The 26186-nt window shown below is 37.7% G+C and overlaps 1 protein-coding gene across 2 annotated transcripts in view; it reads left to right on the top strand.

Moving 5' to 3' along the window:
* The window catches only part of THBS2 (thrombospondin 2), a 34898-nt gene extending 28307 nt beyond the window's left edge, over window positions 1-6591 (top strand). For both annotated transcript variants that reach the window (XM_065632075.1, XM_065632074.1), the window contains exons 19-22: window positions 45-316; window positions 1286-1383; window positions 3650-3789; window positions 4472-6591. In XM_065632075.1, coding sequence (XP_065488147.1) covers window positions 45-316; window positions 1286-1383; window positions 3650-3789; window positions 4472-4479 — 518 coding nt within the window. In that variant the 3' untranslated portion in view covers window positions 4480-6591. The remainder of the gene's footprint in view (window positions 1-44; window positions 317-1285; window positions 1384-3649; window positions 3790-4471) is intronic.
* The last annotated feature ends 19595 nt before the right edge of the window (window positions 6592-26186 follow it).

Below are 26186 nucleotides of genomic sequence, written 5' to 3'. Positions count from 1 at the left end.
CCAGCATTGTAACTTAATGGTTTGTCTCTTCCATCCTCTCCCAGGCTATGATGAGTTCAGCTCCGTTGACTTTAGTGGGACATTCTATGTTAACACAGACCGCGATGATGACTATGCCGGCTTTGTGTTTGGCTACCAGTCCAGCAGTCGGTTTTATGTTCTGATGTGGAAGCAGGTCACTCAGACCTACTGGGAGGACAAACCCACCAGGGCTTACGGCTATTCTGGTGTGTCACTCAAAGTAGTGAATTCAACAACTGGTGCTGGTGAACACTTGAGAAATGCTCTCTGGCACACAGGAAACACCCCTGGACAGGTGAGAGATTTAAAAGCTCAGGCCAATGATGCATGACTAATATTTTTTAAAAAAGGGAGATGTCTTGAAAAGAATGTCCTTTCACACCTCAATTTTTTACAGATGTTTATCAGATTTTCTTCAATTCTCATATTACTAATGTCAATAATGACATTTGTATTGTGTTTCAAAGAAAACATCACGTGTATAAAAAATTATGAATGGAAAAAATTACATGTATGAAAGGGAAGATGTGGTGTGGTCCAAAGAAAAAGGAGTTAGAGGTCTCAGTTATCCACAAATCCTTTATGAATCTCTATATTGGCACTTACTTCTTTGGCATTCCACTTTGTTTGAATTATACGTCGTTTAGAGTTCAGTAACAAGTGACAGCCAAAGAGAAAAGAAATGAAAACAAAGAGAGAGAAAAACTGCTGCTGTTCCAAATAGAGCCCAGCCATGGAAGAAACTTGTGCCTTTTAGAAATGAAGCTAGTGGGTCTTCACATGTGGATAGGAGTTTCGCAGTTGTGAGCTCTTTGCAGGAAAAGAACCTTGCAAGAGATTGCAAGGAGCAAGCCACAGCCAGTAACATCTGCGCAAGTCGTGGTCCCTCTCCTTTGGTGGAGGCACTCCTACAGCGTGGAAAAGTAGTATTGACTCGGGCAGTGTGGGTGTGTATGTGCAAACGGGCAGCACTTTCCAAGGGAAGTCAAGTTCGATGCTGAAATGGTCTTCAGTGGCTCCAGCTATGAAACTACAGATGAGTAACTGATCAACAATTTAAGACAGAAATTTTCATTACTGTTGCCCTGTAAAATAGGTCTGATGATCATCTGGTGATCATCATGATCATCAAATGTTGAACACTATTTTCAGGTTCATGCTGGTGTAGCAAAGAAGTTTTGACTGAATCTATGGTTACTGTAGTGGATGTGCAGTTACTGGAGCACAGTCTGTTTCTAATAAGGCGTTTGTATTCCTACTGTAGGTGCGCACTTTGTGGCATGATCCCAAGAACATTGGCTGGAAAGATTATACTGCTTACAGGTGGCATTTGATTCATAGGCCTAAAACGGGATTAATAAAGTAAGAAATGTTTCTGCACCTCTATATTTTCTAGTTGGAAAATTGTTGTCTCTGATGTAAAAGCTGCATTAGCAGTTTTTTTGTTAGTTCTGATAATAGTGAGACATATGTCATAGTTTTTTTTCAATATTTTGAGGACATTTCATTACCTTTAGAACAAGTTTTTTTTCCCTTTTCAGATGTATTTAATTTACGCTGGGTGGTTCAATATTTACATCAGCTAAATATTTTTAAATTAAAGAAAAAATAAAATTATTTCTCAATAGCTCTTCTGTAAAGGAACCAAAAATTCCTGACCAAAACTCAAAGCAAGATTAGAACATGAGATTCTTCCCCAGCCTCTGGAATGTGAATGAATGAAATTAATTAGAAACATCAGAATTGCCACAGGGAAGTAGGCCAATGGCCTGTCTACTTCAGCATCCTGTCTCCCATAGTGGCTTATACGGGATATGGCAGAAGAAGCCATGAGCACATCTGTAATGCACACAGCAAAGAGCTGGGGCATATGACTTTCCTTAGAGCCCAGCTGTTTATCTGATGTTTCAAAGAATGAGCATTAACTGTGCATGTCAATTTTATCTTCTTCTAACTACTGTAACTGTAAAGGACATTTTTCATGGGACAGAGTCTGACCTCTTGTTTGTGCTTATGAGCAGGGGAGTTTCATTTGGCTCTGAAAGACAAATTCATATAAAATAATTTACCTTTTTCTTCAGAAAAAAAGTGTTTTATGCATCAAAGTATTGCAGTGCAAAGCATTGACTGATACAGGTCAAAAGGAAACTTGAGGCTTTCGTTCATGTTGCTGTTACCTGTATCTTCTTTTGGCAAATATCATTAGTGTCAGACAAAGCATATTTCAACTAGTATCCCATTAGATTAATCTAGCTTGACAAATTCTATGGTCCAGAACATTAAATTCCTTCGTTTTTAGGGTGTTTTTGTAGAAAATATATAAATAAAATTATTTCACTAATATAGTCATGAAACCATTTTATTTGTAAAGAAATAGCAATTTAGTATTAACATGGTTAGAGCTGCCTAATGGTTGTTTTTTTTTTTGGTGGGATGAATAATTTATTAAAATCTTCCCATGTGTTTTGGGTTCTTGAAGTTTTGAGAATGACATTAAATAGGGTTACATGACTATGAAAACCTGTCATTTTTTGGCTGTTCTTTTTACCATCCATTAAATAGTGTTTTCAGGGAGCATTTTCATACTTGTCTTTGGGCACTCTTCAGAAAATAAAACTCTTCAAGGTAGAGCAAGTGCTGGATATGCATTTCTGGCTAAATAGATATCTGTCTCCAACCCTTGAGTTATAGGAAACTGCTCAAGTGTGTTCATCCTCATGTTAAGCTATTCTGCTTTGTATAACTAATGTATTGTCAATAGAAGCAGAACCGTAATCCCTTCCTCCAGAGGTTGCTGTAATTAACAGTCTATAGAGTCATTTCTTATTTGGCTCAAAAGCTATTTTAAAAGACTGAGAGCCCAAGAACCTTGACTATCTCAAAGTCTCCCATGAGAAGTGGAGAATCCAAGTTCAAGGAAGTGCAGTCTATCTGATAGAGGAGAAAAATGAGGAAATGTCTTTGGAGGTCCTTTGGCTCCAGGGTGTATGCCTGAAACACTAAAAAACCCCAAAAGCAAACAAACAAAAATCTCAAGTTCTCCCTTTCCAATGTCCAATTTATTTTTAGTCTAGCTGTTTGTTCAAATCCTTCCAGCTTTGATTAAGCTCTGAAAATGTCAGAAATGGAGATTCAGCATGTCTCCAGTTAATGTTTTGTTTGACTCTAAAGGGATGGTTCTTCCAATTTCTGATGTTGGCCCTTGTACCTCAAGATAAATAAATCAGCCATTCACACAATGGTAAAGAAAACTTTGCTAAGTGATGTGGTGAGGTCTTGTGCTAACCTCTGAGTTCACAGGGACAGGGGCTTATCAGTGAATGCTAGTACATGACATAGTTCATTCCAGGAGACATGACTGTTCTAAATAAAGAATTAGGAAATATTTTGCAGATGGTGTGCATAAAATTACTTACGGAACAGCTCTGCTGCTGCTGATTAATGTGCTATGGCTGCCAGCCAGGTGGGCGTGAGATAGAGATGAGAAGTGATCCTTACAATGAAGTTGGATTTTCTGGTGCCTTGCTAAAATTAATTCTGTTTCAGTTCCTGGGAACTGTTACCAGCCCTTAGCACTGGACACTGCGTTATCATCCTTGTCTAACTTAAATTATGTTTCTGTTTACAGAGTCTTGGTGTATGAAGGGAAACAAGTCATGGTGGATTCTGGACCAATCTATGATACAACCTTTGCTGGTGGACGATTAGGTCTTTTTGTCTTCTCTCAAGAGATGGTCTATTTCTCTGACCTCAAATATGAATGCAGAGGTTAGTTACAGAGAATGTCTGGAAAATGCTGAAGCCTTTGATAACATAGGGAGCCAGCATGAAATGTAGAAGTGAAAAGTATCCTCCAGTTACTGAAAAGGATCTACTGTATCATAGCATGGAGGAAACCTTGTTTTATTGAATTACCATGAATGCCCTTTGCCCCTGTAGTCATCTCAACTGGAGTAAAAACACCCAGATGTTTATTACTACCCACCTGGAAAAAATGAGACAGAAATCTCTGAGCAAGATATGCATTTGGAATTCTCTGTATATCCACTTTCATTTGTAGGCTATTTCAGTGTGTCCTGCGGGCAGAGAGCTACTCTGGATCAGCAGTCTTTCAAGAGGCATAAAGGAGAGAGCAGATATTTTTAATGAGCATGTCTGTCTGTAGTGCCTTGTCTGAAATGTTTTGATATACAGAAACACTTTCTCAGATTTTCTTATATGTGATTTTTTTTTTATGCATTTAGGTACGTAGGTGCACATATGTGTGTCTGTCTGTATAGGCAGATACCTATTTTTCTATAAATGTCCTCACGTTTGTAGGAAAATGCAGAGCAGGAAACTTTGTGCTGCATCCCTATACTGTATCATGACGGAGCTCGGTTCTTGTGTGGTTGACTTCCTAATGAAATAAAACAACCACAATTAATATATTTTCTCCCATTTCTTTCAGATGCTTGAGCAATGGTTGCTGCATTATCAGCAAAGTACTGTAAATGCTATGCAACCTAGACACCTCAGTACATCCTGGTACTCCCAGTTTCTATTTTTGTGTACCTCCTGTCCTCTGTCTTCGTGCTCCATTCACCAGGTACCTCCCTGCTGCCAGGAGTGCCTCAACCATCCCTCCACCCAAGTGCCTTCTCACAGCCAGGACTAATGAAACCTAAACGTGAGCGTCCGACCCACCACTGAAGCAAAAGCAGATTGATACATTAGAACACTTTTGTAGAGTGAAAACTTAGCAAAACACGTTTGTTTGTTTATTTGTCTTTTCTAAGGAATGACGTTTACATATAAAAATGTAATTACTTTATATATTTATATATATATGGAGAAAAAGAGAGGGGTGATGATTATCAGTCATTGTCTTTAAGTGAGGAAAAATGTGTTTGAATAACTTTTTAGGTGTATTGTTGACAATTCCTTGCTCTGATCAGGACAGGGCTTCAGCAACACAAAGCCTCTGGGTCTAACTTTAGCAAAGTAATGGAGGGCCACACCAACAGTATCTATAATAACAATGAAAATGCCTTTGGATGTTAAAGATGAACGTTTCTTGATCCAAAAAATATGTTATTTAGCTGATGAGGATGCTCTTAATAACACCCACTAAAATTAGCTGATAAAAATGTCAAATTTGCAACCTAAAGCATTGTCTAGTAGAGGCTTAATTCAGGCCAAACAGAACTGAACTAGAAACTCCCATATGAAACAGAAGATTCATTTAAACATCCAAAGCTGTCACTGTTGTCTGACTTTCAAAAAAATATTTCCAGTTGTTCCATTTTCATCATATTTTGCATTCTCTTGTAATAAATAATATACCATGAACATGTGGAGCAAAATGAACCTGTACCGCTTTCCCACCTCTGCTGCAAAAAGCACTTTGACATCCTGAATCCTGATGTGGGTTTTTGAAAAGGTGGCAACGCCACTATTACTTAATTTGGTAACATATGAATTTAAGGTTCCATTTATAAATATTTTGTTAGTATTTATTATGATTATCACACCAAGCTACCTTCTCTGATAATTTATTTTAAAGCATGCCATGTAATGCATCAGTAATACATTCACAAATAATGATATTTTAAAGCTATTTTTAAAAACCTATCACAATGTGTAGATATTGTCAAAGCATGGTATACACTTAAGTATAGTTTCATGGGTTATATTCATGTATGCTTTAAAGTTAAATGAAAAATAATAAGGAATTTATAAATGGAACCTTAACATATAGGCAGTTACCCTAATTTTAATATTTTGTATTGTTACCTATGTCTGCTGTATATAGAACTTCTTAAATAATGCTGAAGGGATACCAGTGTTTATTATAAACAGATACAACAGTTACTCAGATATACAATAGTATAAACATGTTAAACATTTTGTTTTGTTTTGTTTAAATTGTATGAGGTATGTTCACAGACAGAACACATGCTGGTGTAATTTTATTCATAGATGGGTTAACTAATGGAATAATACAGTACCTCTGCCTTCTTATAGGGCACAGTGAGCTACATGTTGAATCAACTTTTTCTCCCTTGGAATAGATTTTATTGCTATATTCATTAGAAAAGAATCCACAGTTGCTGGCTGTATTGCACATTTTATAGTGTTCATATTACGAAATTTTTTTTCATTTTGTTTCAATTTTGTTTTGTTGCCTTTTTTTTTCCCCAAAAAATCCTCTTCATGAGGTTTTTTAAACGTTTCAGTTTCTTAATTGTGGTGTTTCAAATTGTATACCCAAGTCCCAAGCAGAAGGGAGGGTGGCTTCATTAAATGTAATGATTGTAATGGCTGTGTAGGGTTTTTTGTTTTGTCAGAGAGAGACGTCAGTGTGGGGGAAGTAGATGTTAATATTTGGACTGTATCATAATTTTCCTATTCTATGTAAATTATTTATGATTTTTTTGATTCTCTTTTTTCATTTTTTTCTCCTTGCAAGTGTGTGTGAGAGAGTGAGATCAATGAAAATTCATTTTATTTTGCCAAAGATTGTAAATAATTATTTATTTGTTTACATGGACGGAACTTTATCATTTAACGTCCTGATTCATTTAGTCAGATCCTCATTTATATATATATATATATATATTTTAAGAAATTAATGATAGGAAATAAACTGTAAAAAGGTTTTATAAACAAAATTCTCTTTACCTTTTTTATAGTTTAAAATGTTTTTTTAAAGAAAATGTTCCATTCCCCAAAGCCCTCAGTTAAATAAGCCTCTTGCCTTGCTATAAACCAGTTCATTTCAAGCAAATCAGCAAATTTGTTGCTTCGTTACAAATCACTGACTGTCTCGAAAGGTTGTAAAGAGCAGATTTCCTAGTCTCTGTGACAAGAGATCATTCCCCCAGGTCTTTATCTGGCAAACTATCCCAAGTTTCATTTATGGCATTGCAACTCAGAAATTTTGGTCCTGCTTCTTTTTTTTGCTAGACTCATACGCACATTCACTGTATTGTGTCTTGGCCAATGTGTTTGAACAAATACATGACCCTATTCTGTAACTGGTTCTGCTGTGAGTCCCATCAGAGTTGCTGGGTTTCGATGGTGTGAGCGAGGGTTGCCTTCCTGCTGGAGAATTTCAGGAACCAGTGAATCATCACTAACCAAACAATAAAATACAAGAAAAAATTCTTAGCCTGAGAGGTCTTTGCCCTGAGTATGAACTGCTCCCAGGGAGGGGAATTTGAATTGGATTAGGGAAGTAAGAATGCCCAGCATACCAAAGTGGCAATTTGGAAGTGTGAACTCAAGTCATATTCTCTTATAAATATCCCAGCTATTAACTTTTCTTGATTTTATTAATATCTCAATTATTTGCTTCTCTTGGTTTTACAAACATCCCAGCTATTTGGTTTCCTTGGATTTTGGTTCCAGGGCTAGTAGTCAGAACATTACACAAGAAAGCCGTGTAATCTTCAGCACAATCTTTTGATGAGTCCTTTAAACTAACAGAGATGTTCAGTCTTGTGGAGAGGTAGCTTTTTTCTATTTATGCTGCAAGGACATCAATGATTGACATTGTTTAGGTAATAGAGTGATAAAGATGCTGTTACCCACATTGTCAAGAATCCCATGTAAATCTCTGATATAGATCTATAAGGGAGTTTTGAGCATAAACGCTTAGTGATGATTTGAAGAGAAAAAAACCAAAACCCTTCATGACAACAAAACGAAACCCAGTAAAGCAGACCCAGGGAAATAAAACTACTAGAAACACATGAAACCATAACAAAAACACTTCAGTACTAGTACAGGTTCCTTGAGAAAAACAGAGGGAAGTACCAAAAGCAGCAAATGTTGTTCTGTGAATGAGCAGGTTCACATAAAGCAGTGACATCCTCTGACCTCTGCCCATTGTTCTAACAGGCTTTGGAAGATATTCAGGAATATTTGGGTAATCTAGGAAAAATACATATTTAAGATTTTTTCAGCCTCTGTACTTCTGATTCCCAGAGAGATATGGCTATGGAAGAAGCAGCCCTGAAATCCCTGCAGATGCTGTTTTTCTCACAAGGGGAAGCAGAGTGGAGCAGGTGCTGATACTGCCGCTGACTCCTGCATGATACAAGGCAGAATTTTTTTTATTCTCCCGAGCATCAGGCTCACATCTACTAAAAGTCAGTGATAAATTTCCTCCTCTTTAAAATCCTTTCGATAAGTTTTATGCATCTTATGTTTCTGGGCCAGCCAAAAAACCATGAAATAATGAAATCCTGAACTCTCCCAAAATTAAATTCTGGTGAGACTTCTTGATCACTTTTAAAACATGGGTTTTTCTGATAAACCTTGGGTAAGCCTCTGAATTCTGAAAAATTAAGCTGAACTCATAGTGTTTAAGGATTTGTCCATTATAAGACTAATACATTTACCACAGTTTCTTCCAAAAAGGAAGGAAAAAAATCCACCCAAGGATTATACCTGTGATTTTGCACATCAGGCAGCCCAAATATTGGCGTCATGAATGCTAACATCTGTGTCTACTCCTTGCTAGCTACACGATAGGGGCAGAAGCTGAACACACTGTCACAGTCACTGGGCCAAATCCTCATCTTGGTCAGCTCAGTGGGAGTTTTCCTATGAACTTGAGTGATATCTGGATGAGGTACAGGTTTCAACTTGTGCTGCAAACCTCCATAGAGGAAGAGCTCTAATGCTCGCATGGGAACATCTGCTCTCTAAAGCTATTTGAAAAAATAAATAACTATGTAATAACTTGGCACAGTGTTGTTCCCAATGTGGAGAAGACCACCCTTGTAGATCAGGACGGGGAACTTTGAAGCAAAAGAAACCTGAGACTGATTCAATCAAAGATCCATTATCCTGCTTCTTGAAAGCTGCCTGTATCAAATGCACCAGAGGAAGGTGTAAAAGATTTATTATTAAAAATCATACATTATCATACCTGGAAGGGAAACATCATTCCTAGCCCCAGGCCATTAATGGGTTGTTTCTGCTTTCGTACATGCATGGCTTATTTTGCACTAATATAACTGCAAATATTATTGTTGTTCATATAAGCATCTGGGGTTTTAATCCCATTTCTCAGCCTATTCAGAGTTCTGGAGGTTGATTATACATGATATATAGTAGAAATTTCCTTTTACTAGTTTCGGGTTGGTTACTGTTTAATTTCATTGACAGGCTTTATTTCTCACGGGCTTTGGGAAGGAGTGAATAGTATATATTTCATCATGAAACTTCATGTTAGAAAAAAAAATATTCTGCTTTGCTTTTACTGCTTGCGTGCATGTGTTTGTAATGGATATATGCAGTACATCAAATTTCCTCTTCTTGCTGAAAAGATCAGCCGTCATGTTGCAATTCTGTTCAAGTACAGGATGCTACCCATAGTTGTGGCCTTCTCCAGGTCTAGCTCTTGCACAGACATATGCGCACACACACACACACACAGAAATCTACATATTTTGCAAAGGATAAGAGTCATTTTGTACTTCTCTTGTTATTAATGCTTTCCCTAGACATCTGCTACCAGCCACAGTTGGAATCAGGCAAATGAGTTGGACAGATCTTTTACAACCTTTTATCTCGTCAACGGTCATTGAATGTTACCTGTTCATCTTGATATTTGTAGATCTAGATGTGAAAATGTATGGTGTTTCTTTAGAAGCAAGTGAACTTCTTTTCAGACATTTCTGGACTCTTGCTGACATTTTTGGACTCTTTTCAACAATGCTGAATGCATGCAGCATTCATTCTATCGATGCTAGAGGCATGCATTGCAAATCACACTTCATATCTTAGCAACAGCTGTAATAAGGCAACTCTTAACTTGGAAATTGTTTTTAGTCATTGAGATTACATAATAATTGAGTAACTTTTAGGAGATACTGTCTTGACACTCTCTTTGTGAGCTGATTTCCTCTCTTTAAATCATCCTGACATAAAGGAAATCAAAGGACAGGGTGAAAAGCTGCAAATACTGTCAGCTGCTACAATGGATAATTTTTGACCAATGCCTCTTTAGATAAGTGAAAAAAAAATCCAGATTTTTTAGTTTCATGCAAGGCAGGTTTCTCTCAGATAGTCTTCTGATTGAACATTTAATCTAGTTTTCTTCCTGGAGTTGTTGCTCCTTCCTTCTTGAAAGAAGCAACACCATCCAGTAGAAATTTTAGTGATGGATCTGCCTATCATAAAGAGACAATGATTCAAGATCTGGCAAAACCAAAATCTCAGCTTGCTTTAACAGATATTCAGGAGCAGTGGCTACCAATTGCTAAGACATTCTGTGCTGGTGAAACTTGACTACTTTAGAGCTGGAGAGTGGAGACCAAGCAAATTAATCTGCAGTGGGCATTGATGGCCTTCTGATGAGAGATATAGTACAACTGAGTTACTGAAAGCGAGAGCTGGCAGCTGTGGCATGATTCCACTTGGCCCATTGTGACAGCTAAAGATATAGCCAGGGTAAGAAAACCTGCAAGCAGCTCTCCCCTACAGGGGAGAGGGGGAAAAAGTGCTAAACCCACAGAGAGTTACTTCAAACACTGAGGTCTGCAGATCAGCTCCATGGCTGTTGTGTTGCCTGTACTTAAAATGCTTTCCCCTATCCTCATGTCAATGCATCTGCCTACAGTCTGGTTCCAGATTTAACACCTGAAGGCTATGCTTAAGGTTTTTTTTCTTAATGATTTGGATAGATTACATCTAAACAGTTTTACTTGTTTATTTCTAGAATTTTCATGCCAGCATTGTTTTTTTCTTCTATGAACTGGGGATTCATAACGCTCCTGTATGTCTCAGAGGGTGAAATAATTTTTTGAAACAGTTCTGAAAAAAACTCCAGTGCAAAGCATTGTGCTGTTGTAGCACTGTGGAGGATCATTGCTTATGCCTCTTAATTCCTGTCCAAGATGAGTTCATAATGTGGTGGCTGCTATTTCTCAAAAAGTATGCATTGTTTAGCTCAATAGCTATGTACATACTTTCTTCCTTGTATCGTTTTTCCCAATAGAGCATGAAATATTGTGATTTAACAATGCGGTTGGTAAATCACAACCTATTTCATATTAGCTATTACTTCAGCTGTTTAAGTCCTGCCTAATTCCCAAAACAGGGTCGGAGACACTGTAGTTTTTGCAGTCCTTGGAGAAATAGAAGATTACTTAGAGAAGTACTGCACTATTTTCTATAGCTTCAAAATAAATTAATGCTCTGTTTGCACATATGGCCTTCTTATTAAAAGGAAGTTACCTTTCTGTCCAGTTCTGATTAAATATTAATATTAATTTTAAAATGTTGACACTACAGATGGATATGGAAAAGATTTTATCAATGTACATGAGTCAAGATGCAGAACTGGTATTTCTCAATAAGAAAGATTAGTGTTTAGAAGAAACTGTAAACATTTCACTGTGAATTTATTAACAAGTAAAAAATGACAAGTATCTGAGACATATTTATCTCTTCTATTGCCCAAGTCATTCCTCTGCATAGATGTATCCATGTGGGATAATTCAATGTTGTCACTTTGCCTTATTAGGACTATCAGTTTTTCATACAAATGTTCCTAATTTTGAGGGACATACATCATCTTTTAGCAAAAAGCCCAACACTTCTTATGTTGCAAGGGTTTTGCATTAGGAATGTAAAATAAAACCGAAACCATTGAAAAAGTTATTAATTCAAAAGGAAACAATCTCAGAGCATTTTAATTTCCTGCTATATTCATATTTTTGTATCTCATCATCTGAAGCTTTGACACGTGTTTGTATTCTGCACTGTGATGTCCCTATTGCGTAAGAAGTTGTTCTATTTCTCCTGGGGATAACCTGTAGAAAGGGTAGAAAATACTCCCTTTTTTCCCTGCCACAGCTCTCAGAAGTGCACAGCAATGCCAAGGTGGTGGGCAGCAGAGTTCCCCAGTGTCGCAGACCAGCAGGTGCTGAGAAGGAAACTGGAGAAGGATGAACACAAAAAGGCTGATATGATTAATCTGTACAACTATTTGCCAGGTCCCACAACACTAAAGAGCAGTTCCTGATGGGGGATTTTAGGGGTTTCTAAATTTTCTTCAGGTTAAATATTAACTTTCTTAAGTGTATTAAGCCAAAGGGATTTTTTTAAAAACTTGCTTCATACAAAACAGTGAATGTCGGATGTATTTGTCACCTGATCTTTCTTTCTCTTCCATTGATGATATTTCACTTTGATATTGGTAAAACTTCAGGGTGTACATTGGAAAAAAAAATCCTCCGTATTTTTATACTGAATGAGACACATACTGTATACTATAAAGAGAATTATTTAATTGTCAAAGAGAGGGGGGTTTTTTAACTTTTTTTGGAAAATGATAGGGAGCCACACAAGTGGCAGAGGTGCTGCTGTGGGAAACAGGGAAATATTCAATCCTTGTGATGAGACAGACATATTGCATGTTGAGGAGGGACAAGGGCATCTGAATTTGTGTGGTTCAACTGTGAGGCACAAAACCTTGCAAAAATCTATTAATAAAGTTTATTGCTTTCTGTTGATTACTGGCTCAAGGATATTGATTTTGCTCACCCTGGGTTAGCCACTATGTGTTTATATCCATTTTTAAGTACACTTGCACATAGACAAACCTGCATAAAGACATGTACAAATATGCACAGGGGTTTGCATGCAAATCATAACAAAAAAATAACCTCTTGCTAAATTCCTGTTAACGAAAGCACGGCTGCTGATTCAAAATAGTCATAGGCAAAAATATCAGTACTAAACTTATTGGCTCAGTGGCAGATGGAGACGTATTGTGATGATTTGTGCTGCAAAGAGGCCTCCACTTTTTCAAAGTACCTATGCCAATATCACTTTACTGAAGCTTTTGAAAAGCCAGCAGAAATCTCTCAGATGGAGACATGTAACATACCAGATGTGTCTTTGAGGAATGAATGTGGGGAAAGCAGCAGGAATAAAATTGCACAAAATTTTATAGGGACTGACAAGCCACATAAAGTATGTGGGCAAGGGTAGAAAAATACTCTGCTCAAAGTCATAATCAGTGATTGCAGAAATATAAGATCTAGTCTGCAGAGATCATCAGCCAGTGTCTGAATCACCTAAAATGCCTGGCAGGAATCCCTCGGGAACCATTGTCCTGTGTGCATCAGAATCCAGCTGTTAGTCTTTCTTCATTGCTGTGTATATTCTATTAAATAGATTATAAAAACAGAGAGCCAAATTCTTGCTTCATTTATGCAAAGGCAGGCTGAAGAATTAGATGTACACATAAAATACAGAAGTTATGTTCCTCAGACTGAACTTACAGAGGTGGCATTTTTCAAATACATACTTTTTGTTTGGGAAACTTTTCTTAATTCTTTCAGATCAAAATGAGGGCCACTGATCCATGCTCATACTTTAGAAATACCAAAACCTCTTAAAGATAGAAACAGAAATGATTTGAGATTGTTAACAGTGAGCTGAGGGTAACTGTTAAATCATATTTCCCAAAGGAACACTGGTTATAAAGGACTGGCCATTTGGTCTATGTATCACAATGCCCAATTTTCATCTGTAGCTGTAAGAAATGCCCTGTTTCCAGATGTGTGAGACAGATGATATTCTGGTAAATAAATGGAAAAAAAACCCAAACAAAAACAGAAATGAGATTTAATCATCTGAGAAGTAGATATCTATACCTGCCCTGACGCTTTATACTTCCTTTTCAGTTAGTGAAGAAAAACAGGCTTTCCTAGAACAAAGTTTTTATTTTAATTTAGTTGTATAAAATAGAAGAAATAAATCTGAAAACCTCAAGTCCAAGCTAAAAGAGGTATGCACTGACAAAACTATTCTTTAGGATGAGGAAGGAAAGCATCTTTCCTGTTACGCTCCACTCGTGACTACAACACTACAGATACTCTGCATTTTTCTGGTATGGTCTTGTGAAAACATCTCTCTTATGCACTCTTACTGGGGTATAAAAAATGATTCCATAAAGGTTTTTCAAGGTGCACTTAATTTTACCCAGGCAAACAGGGAAAGTTTTCCTTTCTGACTATGCTCATTCAGAAGGATTCAGTACCTGTGTTCACTGGACTGGCTACATCCAAGTTACTCACAGCCCTGCATTGAGGCATTTGATTAGAGGGAATCATTAATTACTTATTTCTGAGCTTAAGCAAAAAGACTCTGATCAGAAGGAAAGACTTAAATGGCTGTGGTTCTGGATCCTAGCAGCTGCATTCACTTGACATTGCTCATTCTAGACATATTAACAATATTGGAATAGATATAAATCATATCCTAAAAATTTAGGAACACTGTTGTGATATACAGGCTATTGCTGGGATATAAGAAATCTCATCATTAAACCAAAAATCAGTTCTGAGCAACTGCTCCAGTTGGCTCTGCTTGGAGTAGGGAGGTTGGGCTAGACAATTTGCAGAGGTCCCCTCCCACCTCAACCACTCTGTGACTCTATAAAAGATGATGGAAAATTAAAGGAGCTCTTACATAGCCTGCTAGAAGCACCAGATTCGGGTGCTTCATCATTAATGGCAGAGCTTTAACAGCAAATTAGACTGAGTATGAAAATCTGTTAATTGGTTGGTATATCAGTGGTGAACTTAAATCCAACTTTAAAATAAGGAACAGTGGTATGTGTGAGGCTGTATGGTTATCTTATATTTAACCTGTATTTAGTACAACATACAGGACATCAAGTTACACAGATCCTAAGGGAAGACAGGGTCCTGACTATGCTATTAGACAGGCACAGAAAGTCAGTGTAGTCCTATTTAGACCAGCAGATGTCTAGAACTGGCATCAGTTTTAACCACTACCAGAACTGCCTGGTTGGTCCTAAGATACCTGTTTTCCATCAGAAAATCAGACAATTGCAGAGCATCATGATGCTGCTTCTTCTCAAGGGTTTCTACTTCTTTATTCCTCTCACCGAAAACCATTTGCCTTGGCTGTAGTCTATACAACAAAAATATAAAATAGAAAAACAAACAAACAAAACCAACCATAAAAATAAATAAACCATTAAGGATACAGAACATGATTCGTACCTAATAGACCAATTTTACAGTGAAAAATGAACTAGGAACTGAAGTAGGCTTTTTACTAATCCTGGTTTCTCAAAGAAACAAAGCTGGCATGATCATGCTGTCCATCTGTTTATCATCTGTTAGTAAGTCACTAACAGAAGTTTTAAGCTCATTGACCAGTTTTAATTGACTTGACAGAACTGAATTTGACCAACATTTCTAAGATTATTAAGTACTTACGATTTTTACACAGATAGGATTGATTAAGATTTCTCTTCCATGTGGATTTTCTTTTTATTACTGAATCACAAAAATACTGAAATCTTTTCTCATAATTAGCAGATCTGTAAGCTCTTTCCCTTTGATGTCGTCTAATATTTAACTACTTCTTGCAGTTTCTGAGGTCCTTCTTTCTAAAGAAGTACTTTCTTTAAGTAAGAAATAATTCTGTCTTAAAAGATGGGCAACATTTCAATCCAGCAGTCCTAGTCTGGAACAGTTTATCACAAAGAAGCTCATTTGCTTTCTGACTACAAACTAAATCTGATTAAAGAATTTTCAGGGATCAGCTACCTAATTAGCACTGTTAAGCTAAAACTACTGTGTATATTAACATCACTACAAATGGTTATACTGGGAGAACATGAATGCTGAGAAGAAACTGCACTATTATACCTGAACTGCCCTTTGCACTTTTGACATCACAGCAGGTGGACATGTAAGAATAAGGGATATCCCCAGCAGATACTGCCAGCCAAAGATTTCAAATTTCAAGCCTGTACTGTGTATGCACACCAATAATGAAGTAGACATACGGACAAATACTCGAAGTGGAAATAAATGTTTCAGCAGTCACTCTTTATAACAGTAATGAGAATCAGAACCTCATGTTTGAAACTCTTCGTCACTTCTGTGTGTTAATATCTGAAAGCATTAATTGTCCATGGACCTAATCATGAGGTCATTTTCACTAACAACAAAGTGCTGAAAGCTCTCAACTCCCACTGCAGTCAGAGTGGAGAGATGAGGATACTCAGTACTTTGCAGCAGCAGCAGCATTATCATCCTGCCTCTAGAAACACATACTGTCTTCTGAAGGTCCTAGCTGAGACCACTTGTTGTCACTAAACAAACAACAGCAGCTCAGCTGGAGTCCCAACTGCAGTTGGGCCGACAGCCTCAATTTCCTGGCTCGGATTTGAAGAAATCCATTTCTGACTCTGGAGAAGAAATAAGGCATTTGCTCTGTGGCTCACGGAAGGCCATTCCTTCCCCTGTCCTCTCTTGCATTTCATGTTTCTTTGAGTTACATCTCCTACCACCATTGTGGAAGGAAAGCCAGTTCTGGTGATATCAACAAGAGTCTTCCAAGTGAGTTACGTGTCATCAAAGAGCTGCTTCTCAGAGGAAACCTGGAGCAGCGCCTAGAGAGAGCACAGGCTGCCAGCCTCAAAGAAACATTTATGTTATTGAACGGGGCGAAGGCGCAGAGGCAGCTTGTCCTTCTTTTCATCAAATCAATCAGGCAACAAGGAGCAATTCCAGCAAAACAGTCCAAAGTAAACACTATGATTTTGAGAAGGATAAATGACACAAGAAGTCAAAGGAGTCCTTGCAGTTATGATGTATTAATATTTCATTAGACCACCTACTGCCACAGTTGAACAGCTCCATTATGTACAAGTGTAAGGTGATGAGGTCTTGAAAAGTAGGGGAGCCCTGCAGAAAGGATGAACCATATTCTCACTTGAAAAGCAGACCAAAAAAGAGCTTCAGAAATCCTGGCCCCAAAGCTTGTAAAACAAATAATGAAGCAAATTTACCTATAAAAATGTTTTAAAGTGATTGTTCTTTCTGGATGTCTGTTGACATTGTTTGTTTTTTGTTTGTTTGTTTTGTGGTTGGGTTTTTTTTGTTGTTTCTTTCTTTGTGTTTTGTTTGTTTGTTGGGTTAGGTTGGGTTGGGTTGGGTTTTTGTTGTTTGTTTGTTTGTTTGTTTTGTTTTAATATACAACAAATATTTACTAAGGCCAGGACTACAATAATGTAATTACTTTCAGTGTCCTAAATCCCATAAACAATGCCAGTATGTGCAGTATATTATTTTCATTTTTACTGTTAGCTAAACTGTTGTGCAACTTGATGAAAGGAGTATGTTTTTTACTGCTACTCTCCTCCAAATATATTAAGCTACAATTACTCAGAGAAGTGAGGCTATTTGAAAGTAAAGCACCATATTACAAAATTCAAGTCCTAATGCTTGTGGTTCAAATCTTTGGCTTCTGTCTTTCTGAGAGTGTGGTGATTTTAAAGGGTACTGTAAAGTTAAGCAAACAAAATTTACATGTCACTGAACAGAGACATCAATAAAAAGGAACAAACTATTGAAAGGGATTGCCTTGTTCTCCCTTTAATCACTAGCAAACCTAGACATTATTGGCAATTGCCCAGTGCCTTTTCTTTAACTTGGATTGTTCGTGGGGGTTTTCTGTGTGTGTGCATGGGGAATTGAAGAAGTCTCTGACTTTAGACAGGAGAAAGAAGAACTGAAATTTAGCATGGAGGATTTAGATGGTCATGCTGCGACTGCTCCACAGTCACTGTTATTTGTCAGTCCTTACTCATGCCTGTAGTAACTCTGTAGTAACTGCTGCCTCTGTCCCACCTGCCACCTTTTGCCTGATGCGATGTCTTTGCTGACATCCCACTAGAAATGACCTTCGACTTTTTCAGACAAGTTATGATAGTGACTCAGACTGGACTGGTGGAAGCTTCATCCTTTTCTTTGAAGAAGTTCTGTCATGGAGAAACATCAGCATTTTATTTAGAAAGTCATAAAAAATTGCTTCCCCATTTTCATATTGCACATCTCTGCTCTTACTGGTGCACATTCGGAAATAAAGCCTTCATTCCTGAAGCTCTGTTTGCATGTTTGGAGAGACCACTCTGCATTCCAGCACACCTTTTGAAAGGTTTGTGCATGAAATAAGAGCTCCACAGCAACTGAGCACAGTTGCAGGTCAGCAGTCTCACTGCGTTCTCAAGAGTGCAAAAAGCCTTTGTAATAGCTTCTTCCTAGTGCAAAACATGGTTAATGTTGAAGGTGTGTATATTTACATTGTTAAATTAATATATATTAAGTGAACGATCACATAACATATGGCCTAGGACACTTTGGCCATGCCTAATTTCTGTGAGTCAGTCCCTACCTATCAATGATACTTATGGTTTAACAAGGTGTTACAGCAACATTTATATTTTCCTTTTGATATGGCAAGAAAAGTGCTTAATGTGAGCACTGGCAGATAAATAGCATGGCCTCAGATCATAAGCCTGTAACCAAAGATATCTTCAGGTAGGGGTGGGGTTTGGATTGTAGGAGCTGAAGAATCAAGCAACAGAGAAACGTGTCAGGGAAAAGTGTCATCAAGTACTTGCTTTTTCATAGTATTTACGAATAAGTGGATAATAGTAATTAGGAAATGTTTTAAATCTTTTACTACATGCCCAAAGTCAAAGATGCAGACCAAGGGCACGAATTTTAATTTTTTTTAAATAGAAATAGTTTAAATGGAAAGTGGAATCAAGTAAGTACGCTTGCAAAAGTCATAGATGTACAATGACATATCTTTTTCTTTTTCAGATCAATAGATGAATTTTCAGGTATTTCACACATTCGTGTACTTTACATGACGTGTACACATAGATGTGGCCATATTAGTATATAAAAATTTCATAAACAATCAGTGTAATTTTCAATTATTTAAATGAAAGCAATATGGATTGAAGTTAGGACACTATAAAAGAAACAAAGGGACAGAAGAATTTACAATGGGAATGAAACATAGATTTGCTCATAGGTACATTAATAATAATTGAGGAAAGGGAAAAGAATTAAATGGTCACTTCTAGTCTATGTTTGAGTAAAAAAATAAGTGTTGTCACATTCAAGGCAGGACTAACTGTGTTTGTATGACTTCTGGTAGATATTTACCGCTGTCAACCTTGGGAAAAAGACTTTCTTTTACCAACTCTTTCTACAAGCCATGTAGGACCATTACTTTTCCCCTGTTTTCTCCCAATCTCAGTTTGTTTAACTTTTCCTTTTAACTCCCATTTTCCAAGCAGTTGATCAGTTTTCAACTATCTCCAGTTAGTTCACATGTTTTTTGAAATACAGAGCCCTATCCATTACATAGCACTCTGTTAAGCAATGTCTACACAGTGCAGTGGAAAGCAGAACAACTTCATTTATTTTGCAGGCTGGACTCTGACTATGCAGTCATGGCTTGTTTGGGGTTTTTTTGCAGCTGTATAACAGTGCTGACAGCTTCAGATGGTTACCAACTGTTAGTCCCACATCACACCCTTGAGTTGTTACTCTCCATCTTGTATTTGTCAGCTCAATTTTTTCTTTCAGAGATTAGCTATCGCTTGTTCTGATGAATTTCATCCAGTCTTTTTTCAGACTAGACTATATCTGAGATATGTAAGTATTGAGATTAGTATAGTTTGCACAGCATTCTTCATGGATTAATTGGGTAAAAACACACCAGCAACAGATGTGGTACAAACGATAGAATTTTTTGTGACTTTTGAGGTCACAAACCCAGTTTCAGCTGCACTGTCTATTATGCAGACAGGAAAATGTTTCTGTTTGCCTGAGTTCCTTGGCCTGATTTACCACACTCTTTAGCCTAAGTCTCATTTGCTTATCAAAATAAAGATTACCTTGCTGATTCCACAATGTTCAACCTGAGGTATTCTCTTCTGCATTAGAACAGAGGTCAGCTCTTGGAGAGCTTATCATGAAATCAGGCTTGTTTCCAAGACCAGTGAGATGCGGATAGCTATCCAGATGGAGAGTTTTTGCAACAAGATGCCCTGAGGATCTGACAGCTGGAGCAAGCGCTGCATAAGTGCTTTAAAAATCCTTCTGGAAAAGGAAGGAATGGCTACTCTCAACAGATATGTCTTGTAATGTAACCAGTCTTCAGCACTGTGTAGACAAGAATGACACATCTAGGTGTCTGGGGGGCCCCGGAGCAGTACGTTATCCTCCTTTAAAATTCTCTGCTACCATTTATCAGGATATACTAAGAGCTTTTTTGCATCTTCTTCTCTTGAGGGGATTAAAAAAATGTGGTGAATCTGTAGCATGCACTTGTACTCATTAACCTCCCAAGCTGCTTCATAAGCATATGAACACATCATACTGCAAGGGGATTGCTCCACAATATCCATTATTCCATGTCAAAGCTACAGTCTCAATCTTCGTAATCTTTGGAAATCTACCCAAGCAGTATAACCTTTGTAAGACCCCAGAACTCTTTTCTCATGACTAGTGAGGGTTAGATAAACCATAGTGTCCTGTTATGTATCTATCTTATATTTGTTTTATTTACTAATTTTTTGATTCATTCCCCTTGAACCTTTCAGAATGAAATAGTATTGCTTAAGTAGAAGAAAAATGAATGAAAGCCAAGGTTGAAGAAAGAAACAGGAATATTTATAGTTCAGACAATTCTGTAATTGTTTTGTCTGGGTCAAAATGGTCTACCAAAGCTTCCTTGGCAATGAAAACCCAGATGAAAAATTTTGGTCAAATCTGATTACATTTATGCAATAGTGACAGAAGAACTAGATCCTTCGGTCTGGTAGACAGGTTATTCTCTTTTTGTGCATTGTTAGTTCGCTTGTTGATTGCAATTCAGTATTCCTTGGAGGTTCCAGTGATCATTAGGGCCCATTCTGTAAGTAGGGGGCAAGAAACACTCTTCTCTTGAAAGGTCCTGAACTGGAAACGGGCAGACTCAAGAAACAGGAGAAATGCATAAGTCACATGATATTTTACAAATCTGTTGCTTCAAAATTATTATTTTATTGTTATTATTCCAGTTTTTATCTACCAGTGACTTCTAATTTTATTGTCTAGAGTTTATTTACTGTATCTTTGACAGTATATAAAATCTAAGCTATAACAGTGGTGGGTAAGAAAAGAAAAAAAGACATTTGAAAAAGCAAAGGCAGAGACAAGTGAAAGCAGGAGGGTGGTGAAGGTGAACTGACCGGTCTGTGGTCACATAGGTGAACTTCTTAAGGAACAGAAGGAACACACCCACTCACCACTCTTCTAATTTGGCTGTAACATGAAGCCAAAAAATGTCATGCTAGTGTCTAAGTCCATCCTTCAAAACAAAAAACCAGCTTAAATAAACTGAAGAGTGACTTAGTCATCACTGGAATAAAGTTCAAAATTCTAGCTGACATGAAATTTACTAAAAAAATAAAGTTATTATCCTCTGAAAAGTTCCTCTATTGAGCTTGAGCTGTACAGAAACAAGATTTTGCATATTTTTTTTTCCCTCCCCGTCTTAGTTACTGCAATGACACAGTCTTTCCCTTTTACACCAAAATTTACAAATGACTTGGCCAATTTTTAAGCCAGGTGGAAGTGAGGAAGGAGAGAAAGAAGAAAGTCCTTGGCTGAAGCCTGAAATAATGTGATGTACTTGGGTCGTGCATAAGGAGGAACCATGAATTTCAGGAGAGGGAAAAAACCCTCAGTATCTACTCTGGGAATTTTTGCCTGAATTAGGACAGAGATTGTTGCCTGTAATCCCTAATCATTGCTTACTTCTGATGTGCTGCACAAGACCCGCGAAAGAACCAAGAGTTACTTAGGTTCCCAAACACAAGTGGGACTTAAACTGGACTAAGTAGCATATGGGATTGTGTTAATCCCATTCTACCATGGTGGATTTCACATTAGGAAGGTTAAGAAGTAGATGAGCTGCTCAAGAAAAACATCAAGTCACCTGGCTTTTGTTTGTTGTTGTTCTCAATAAAGGATTAAGCATCTGGAATTGTGTGGGTGGCTTTACAGTGGACAATGTATGGTTTTCTTCAGTTACTATAAATCTATCAACAGAATATTATCTTCTCAGTAAGAAGGACTTCTGCACTTCATTAAGATGGAGAATTATCAATTCTGTAGCAGTGAAGCTGTGTGAATGAGACCTTCTAAGTAATGAAAAGAAAATCACATTCCACTGAGAGTCTTTTAAAAGTAGCTTGGGCTTGAAAGTTAGAACTGAAAGTCTGGATAAGAGACAAGCCTGGGAAGGTCTTAATAAAGACTTACTAGCAATTCTGGAAATATTTAGGTAAACTGCATTAGCTGTACTAGGCTATAATCTGGATGACCAGGTTTGTACAAACACTACAAATAACCTGAAGAGGAGTGTTTTGCCATCTTCTGTCATTTGCTCTGAACTGCTACTAACATCACAGAGGTAATTACATGAATACTACAAGCACTCTGTAACCTCCTAACACAACAAGTATCATTACAGGTAAGAGAAGGATAAGTGTATGGCAGGTTTCAGCCTATTTTATATTCATCTCAAAAAAATACTGTTATTTAAGGCCTGACAAATGTTCTGCATGGACATTAAAGATAAATGACCAGAAGTGTCATTTCAGAAAGCTTAACAATTTCGTGGCAGCAGGGCTTTAGAATGATTTGAATAGTCTGAGAGTCTCCTTAAACTGTGGATGTGTTTATTGTCTTTCATGAGTTCTATATGAAATTCAGCTCAGATTACAAGTAGAAGGTTCTCTCTTTTGAGCAGCTAAGAACCTTGAAAAAGTCATCACAAAATCTAAAAGACTGTCTGAGCTCTTTCTGGCTGGAGAGTTAGCAATAAAGATTCTGGAATCACAATTTATGTAAAATCGTACTGAAAAGATTCTAAAGTGCAGATTGGAATAGAGAAGAGAAACTTTTTTTAAGCATTGAAGTTAGAAGCATTTACAGGGAAGAAGCATGTGTTTGGAGTAGAACAACATCATTGTTACATAGCTGAACATCAGAGCAAAAAATTAATTGAGAGACAAATCTAAAATATTTTCCCAGCCAAGTCTGCTTAAACAGATATAGTGTTATGGTGCCCAGCAACACATTAAATTATGTGCTGTCTTAAATTTTCCAGGGCACATTCATTGGAGCATATCACCCCTATAGGTTCCTTGGTCTATGATGTCAGCTTCTGTTTCGAAGGGGAAAAAATGTCCGACTTCAAGGAACAAATCAAGTTTATTCTTGTGAAGTGCAAATGTATCTGTTGTTTCATAATCTCTCCATCAGCCCTTAAAAAACACTTTGAAAACTCCCAATGCTAACTCTGTAAAAAATGTTCTCTCCTGATGTGTGTGGAATGTTCAGAGCTAAAAGGTTTTTGTGATTTCAGCCATAGAGAAAGATGTCATGAGTGGTCATGAAAATCATTTCATGATTTTCAGCCATGTGAAAGAACTAAGGAAGTCTGCATCTGAACCTAACCACCTGATTCACAACAGGATTTTCCACATTTGAAGCTGCACCACATTTTGCTGTGTGATTCCTTTTGCTGTTTTTAATTCTTATGCAAGAAATGTTCAAAGATACGTCACGTGTTTGGTTTTTTATTTTTAAATGCTTGTTGTTGCATGTTACCAAAAATTATATTTGTGATAGAAGTTCTGTCCTCTCAACACTGCAAAAATTATGTCATGTGCACTATAAATTTTTTTCTGAGCTCCCTGGTGCCTTGGATTGCAATATTTATGCAAGACACTGGCAATGGCTAAAGCACAACTGGTAATTTTTTATGTTACTCATGTTGTGTAGGTTTATATTGCAAGTAGCTGGCAAAGAACATAAGTGTGAATATATATCTTCTCTAGTGAAATACTCAATTTGTTTTAAAAATGTTCTTCGGAAAATGGTATTTGCCTAGTAAGTGCAGTACCTACCCATCTATTGCCCTTAAATCTATTTCACTTCAGGTAACTGCATTTCATAGATTTGAAGTCTGAGCCTTCAGACAAATTGTATGTGTGGGTTGTGTTCCGTGTGAAAGATCCCATGGAGGGGATGATGGGCATCCCTTGTCATTCAGATCTGGTTTCACCACAGGCTTCAGGTCATCGAGTGTCTGCCTGCTCACCTCTGTGTTTATCAACACTTCTCAAAGAACTAGAATAAAACAAAGTACCTTACATTGCTTTGTTCATGCCTACATGTCGCTTTAGGGGTTTTAGAAGCAGTTAGTTCATCTAAGGCAAAATAAACAGACTGCTGCACAGCTCTGCCAATAGAACAGTCTGCCTTGATGCTTCTCTGGAAAACTAAGCATTTGATTCCCAACTGTTTGCATTATCAATGTCTATGCTAGGGAGATTTTCTAACAACGCTGCAGAAATTGCCTGTGGCAGGGGAGTGTGAGACCATCTAAATTAGCTGTACGACCCACAGCTGAGGAGAACGGTTTTGGAGGAGTGTGGACCATGGCCATAGGCCAAGAACACCAAAAGCTGGGAAGTCAGTCTCACACAGCCGTGAAGTAAAAACTTGTGTAATTGAGGTTGCTTGGTCTTGAGAGTTCCTTCTGAGAAAGATTTGCATATGTTACAGTTGCCCAGAACACATGAATCCCTAAAGAAAGGCTAACGTGTTTGGCTGCCTTGTTACAGAGAAACAAAACAAATCAAAGCAAAACAAAACAAAGAAGGAAAAAACAAAGCCCTTTTGGCAGGGGGCTGAATGTGTCATTGAGTAAAAATCCTGCAGCTGGCTAACACTGTAGCTGAGAAAGTTAATTATATACGAGATGTCAGGATACAGCTCAGACAGCAAGAGGGAATGGAGCAGAGGTTTGGTCATGGCAGTCAGCGTTCCCTCAGCAGGGAAGTGCTGACCTTGCAGCACAGCCCTGGCACATGTACTGGCCAGAGGAATCCAGCCTGTAGCATGTGGGCATGGAGGCTGAAATCCATTTGTGGACACGTGCTCAAAGTGACCAAAAGCATAGGACTGCAAAACTAAAGTCTTGCCTCTGTTTTCTATCCATATCTCTGTGATAATACAGCAGAGTTAAAATACAGAAAGATCTAAGTAAATAGTTCTGGACTATGCTATGTGAGGGTGGGATTCACCTCCAGCTTTCTGCTCATGAGCTAATGTCTGAGCACTCAGTGGCACTCCAGTCAATAAGGTCAATGGAGTCCATATGGAGTAATTAACCTGACTCTATGGTAGATACTCAGCAGTGGTCAGCTGAATAACTTTCTAGACTTCATCAACATCCATACAGCTGCTTGTACATGAGCACTTAAAGCCCACAGCATGGCACAGATCTCCTGCACATCCTGAAACATATTTGCAAGCCCCATATGGATCCCTTGGACATCCTAGTACATCTCTAATGAAGAAGCCTGTGTGTTAGCAGTAGACTAAAACCTTACAAATTGTATAGATTATACCTAAGCTCCATCAAGGAGCAGTAGATGATGTTAAGCAGACGTAGCATACACTAGACAGCTTTTGTCCAAAACACTCTGGAACTGCGTCTTTGGATGCTGAATTGTGTGGTCAGCCCCTACCTTGCTTCAGAAAGTATTGCACTGAATAGCATGTATTAGGAAAGTGTTTAGGTGAGGGCTAGATGTTAAGCGCTAAGATTCACTGGTACTCCTGAGGCCCAGCAAGCCAATCCTGTGATTAGCTTGGCTTTTATACAATAAGGCAAGAATTATTATTTTTAAAAATTTCACTGCATTTTCTCCTCCCCTGAGGAAAGGAGAAATTTGTCCCTTATGAGCTACATTTGACCACTGTCTCCTTCCCTCCCTTAAACCAAATTCTGAAACGCAAGATGGATAAAACCATTATTTAGCACAAAGCAAAGCCACAGCAACAAACATATGACAAACATATGGCTAAGCATTTTAACCTTAGCTAAACACTGTAAGTTTGTTAGGAGGCAAGAAACAAATATTTATGTTTTCTTCTGTTTGTTGTTCTCACAGCGTTTGGTAGACAGCATGAGACGTGGCACAGCAGAAGTAGGGAAAAGCTGTGGTACAGTGTGGCTGGAGTAGGTCCCATTAAAGGAAAGAAAAGGTCCAGCTGCCTGTTCTATCCAGCCAGCTACAGGAGTTTGGTCCTCACTTACTTTACCATAGATCTGTGTTTGAAGTCCTTAGTGAAAAGTTAATGATGGAAATGCAATGCCTGTTGAAGCTTAGATGACTACTCTAGTCCAATAGCTAATGATTTGTTTTTCTTTTACCTGTATATTTTTTTACCTGTTAACCATAAATGCTC

The sequence above is a fragment of the Caloenas nicobarica genome, chromosome 3 (assembly GCF_036013445.1).
Source record: "Caloenas nicobarica isolate bCalNic1 chromosome 3, bCalNic1.hap1, whole genome shotgun sequence".
Classification (NCBI taxonomy): domain Eukaryota; kingdom Metazoa; phylum Chordata; class Aves; order Columbiformes; family Columbidae; genus Caloenas; species Caloenas nicobarica.
The sequence above is the reverse complement of the archived record's forward strand: the minus strand, read 5'-3'. Positions and strand labels throughout refer to the sequence as shown.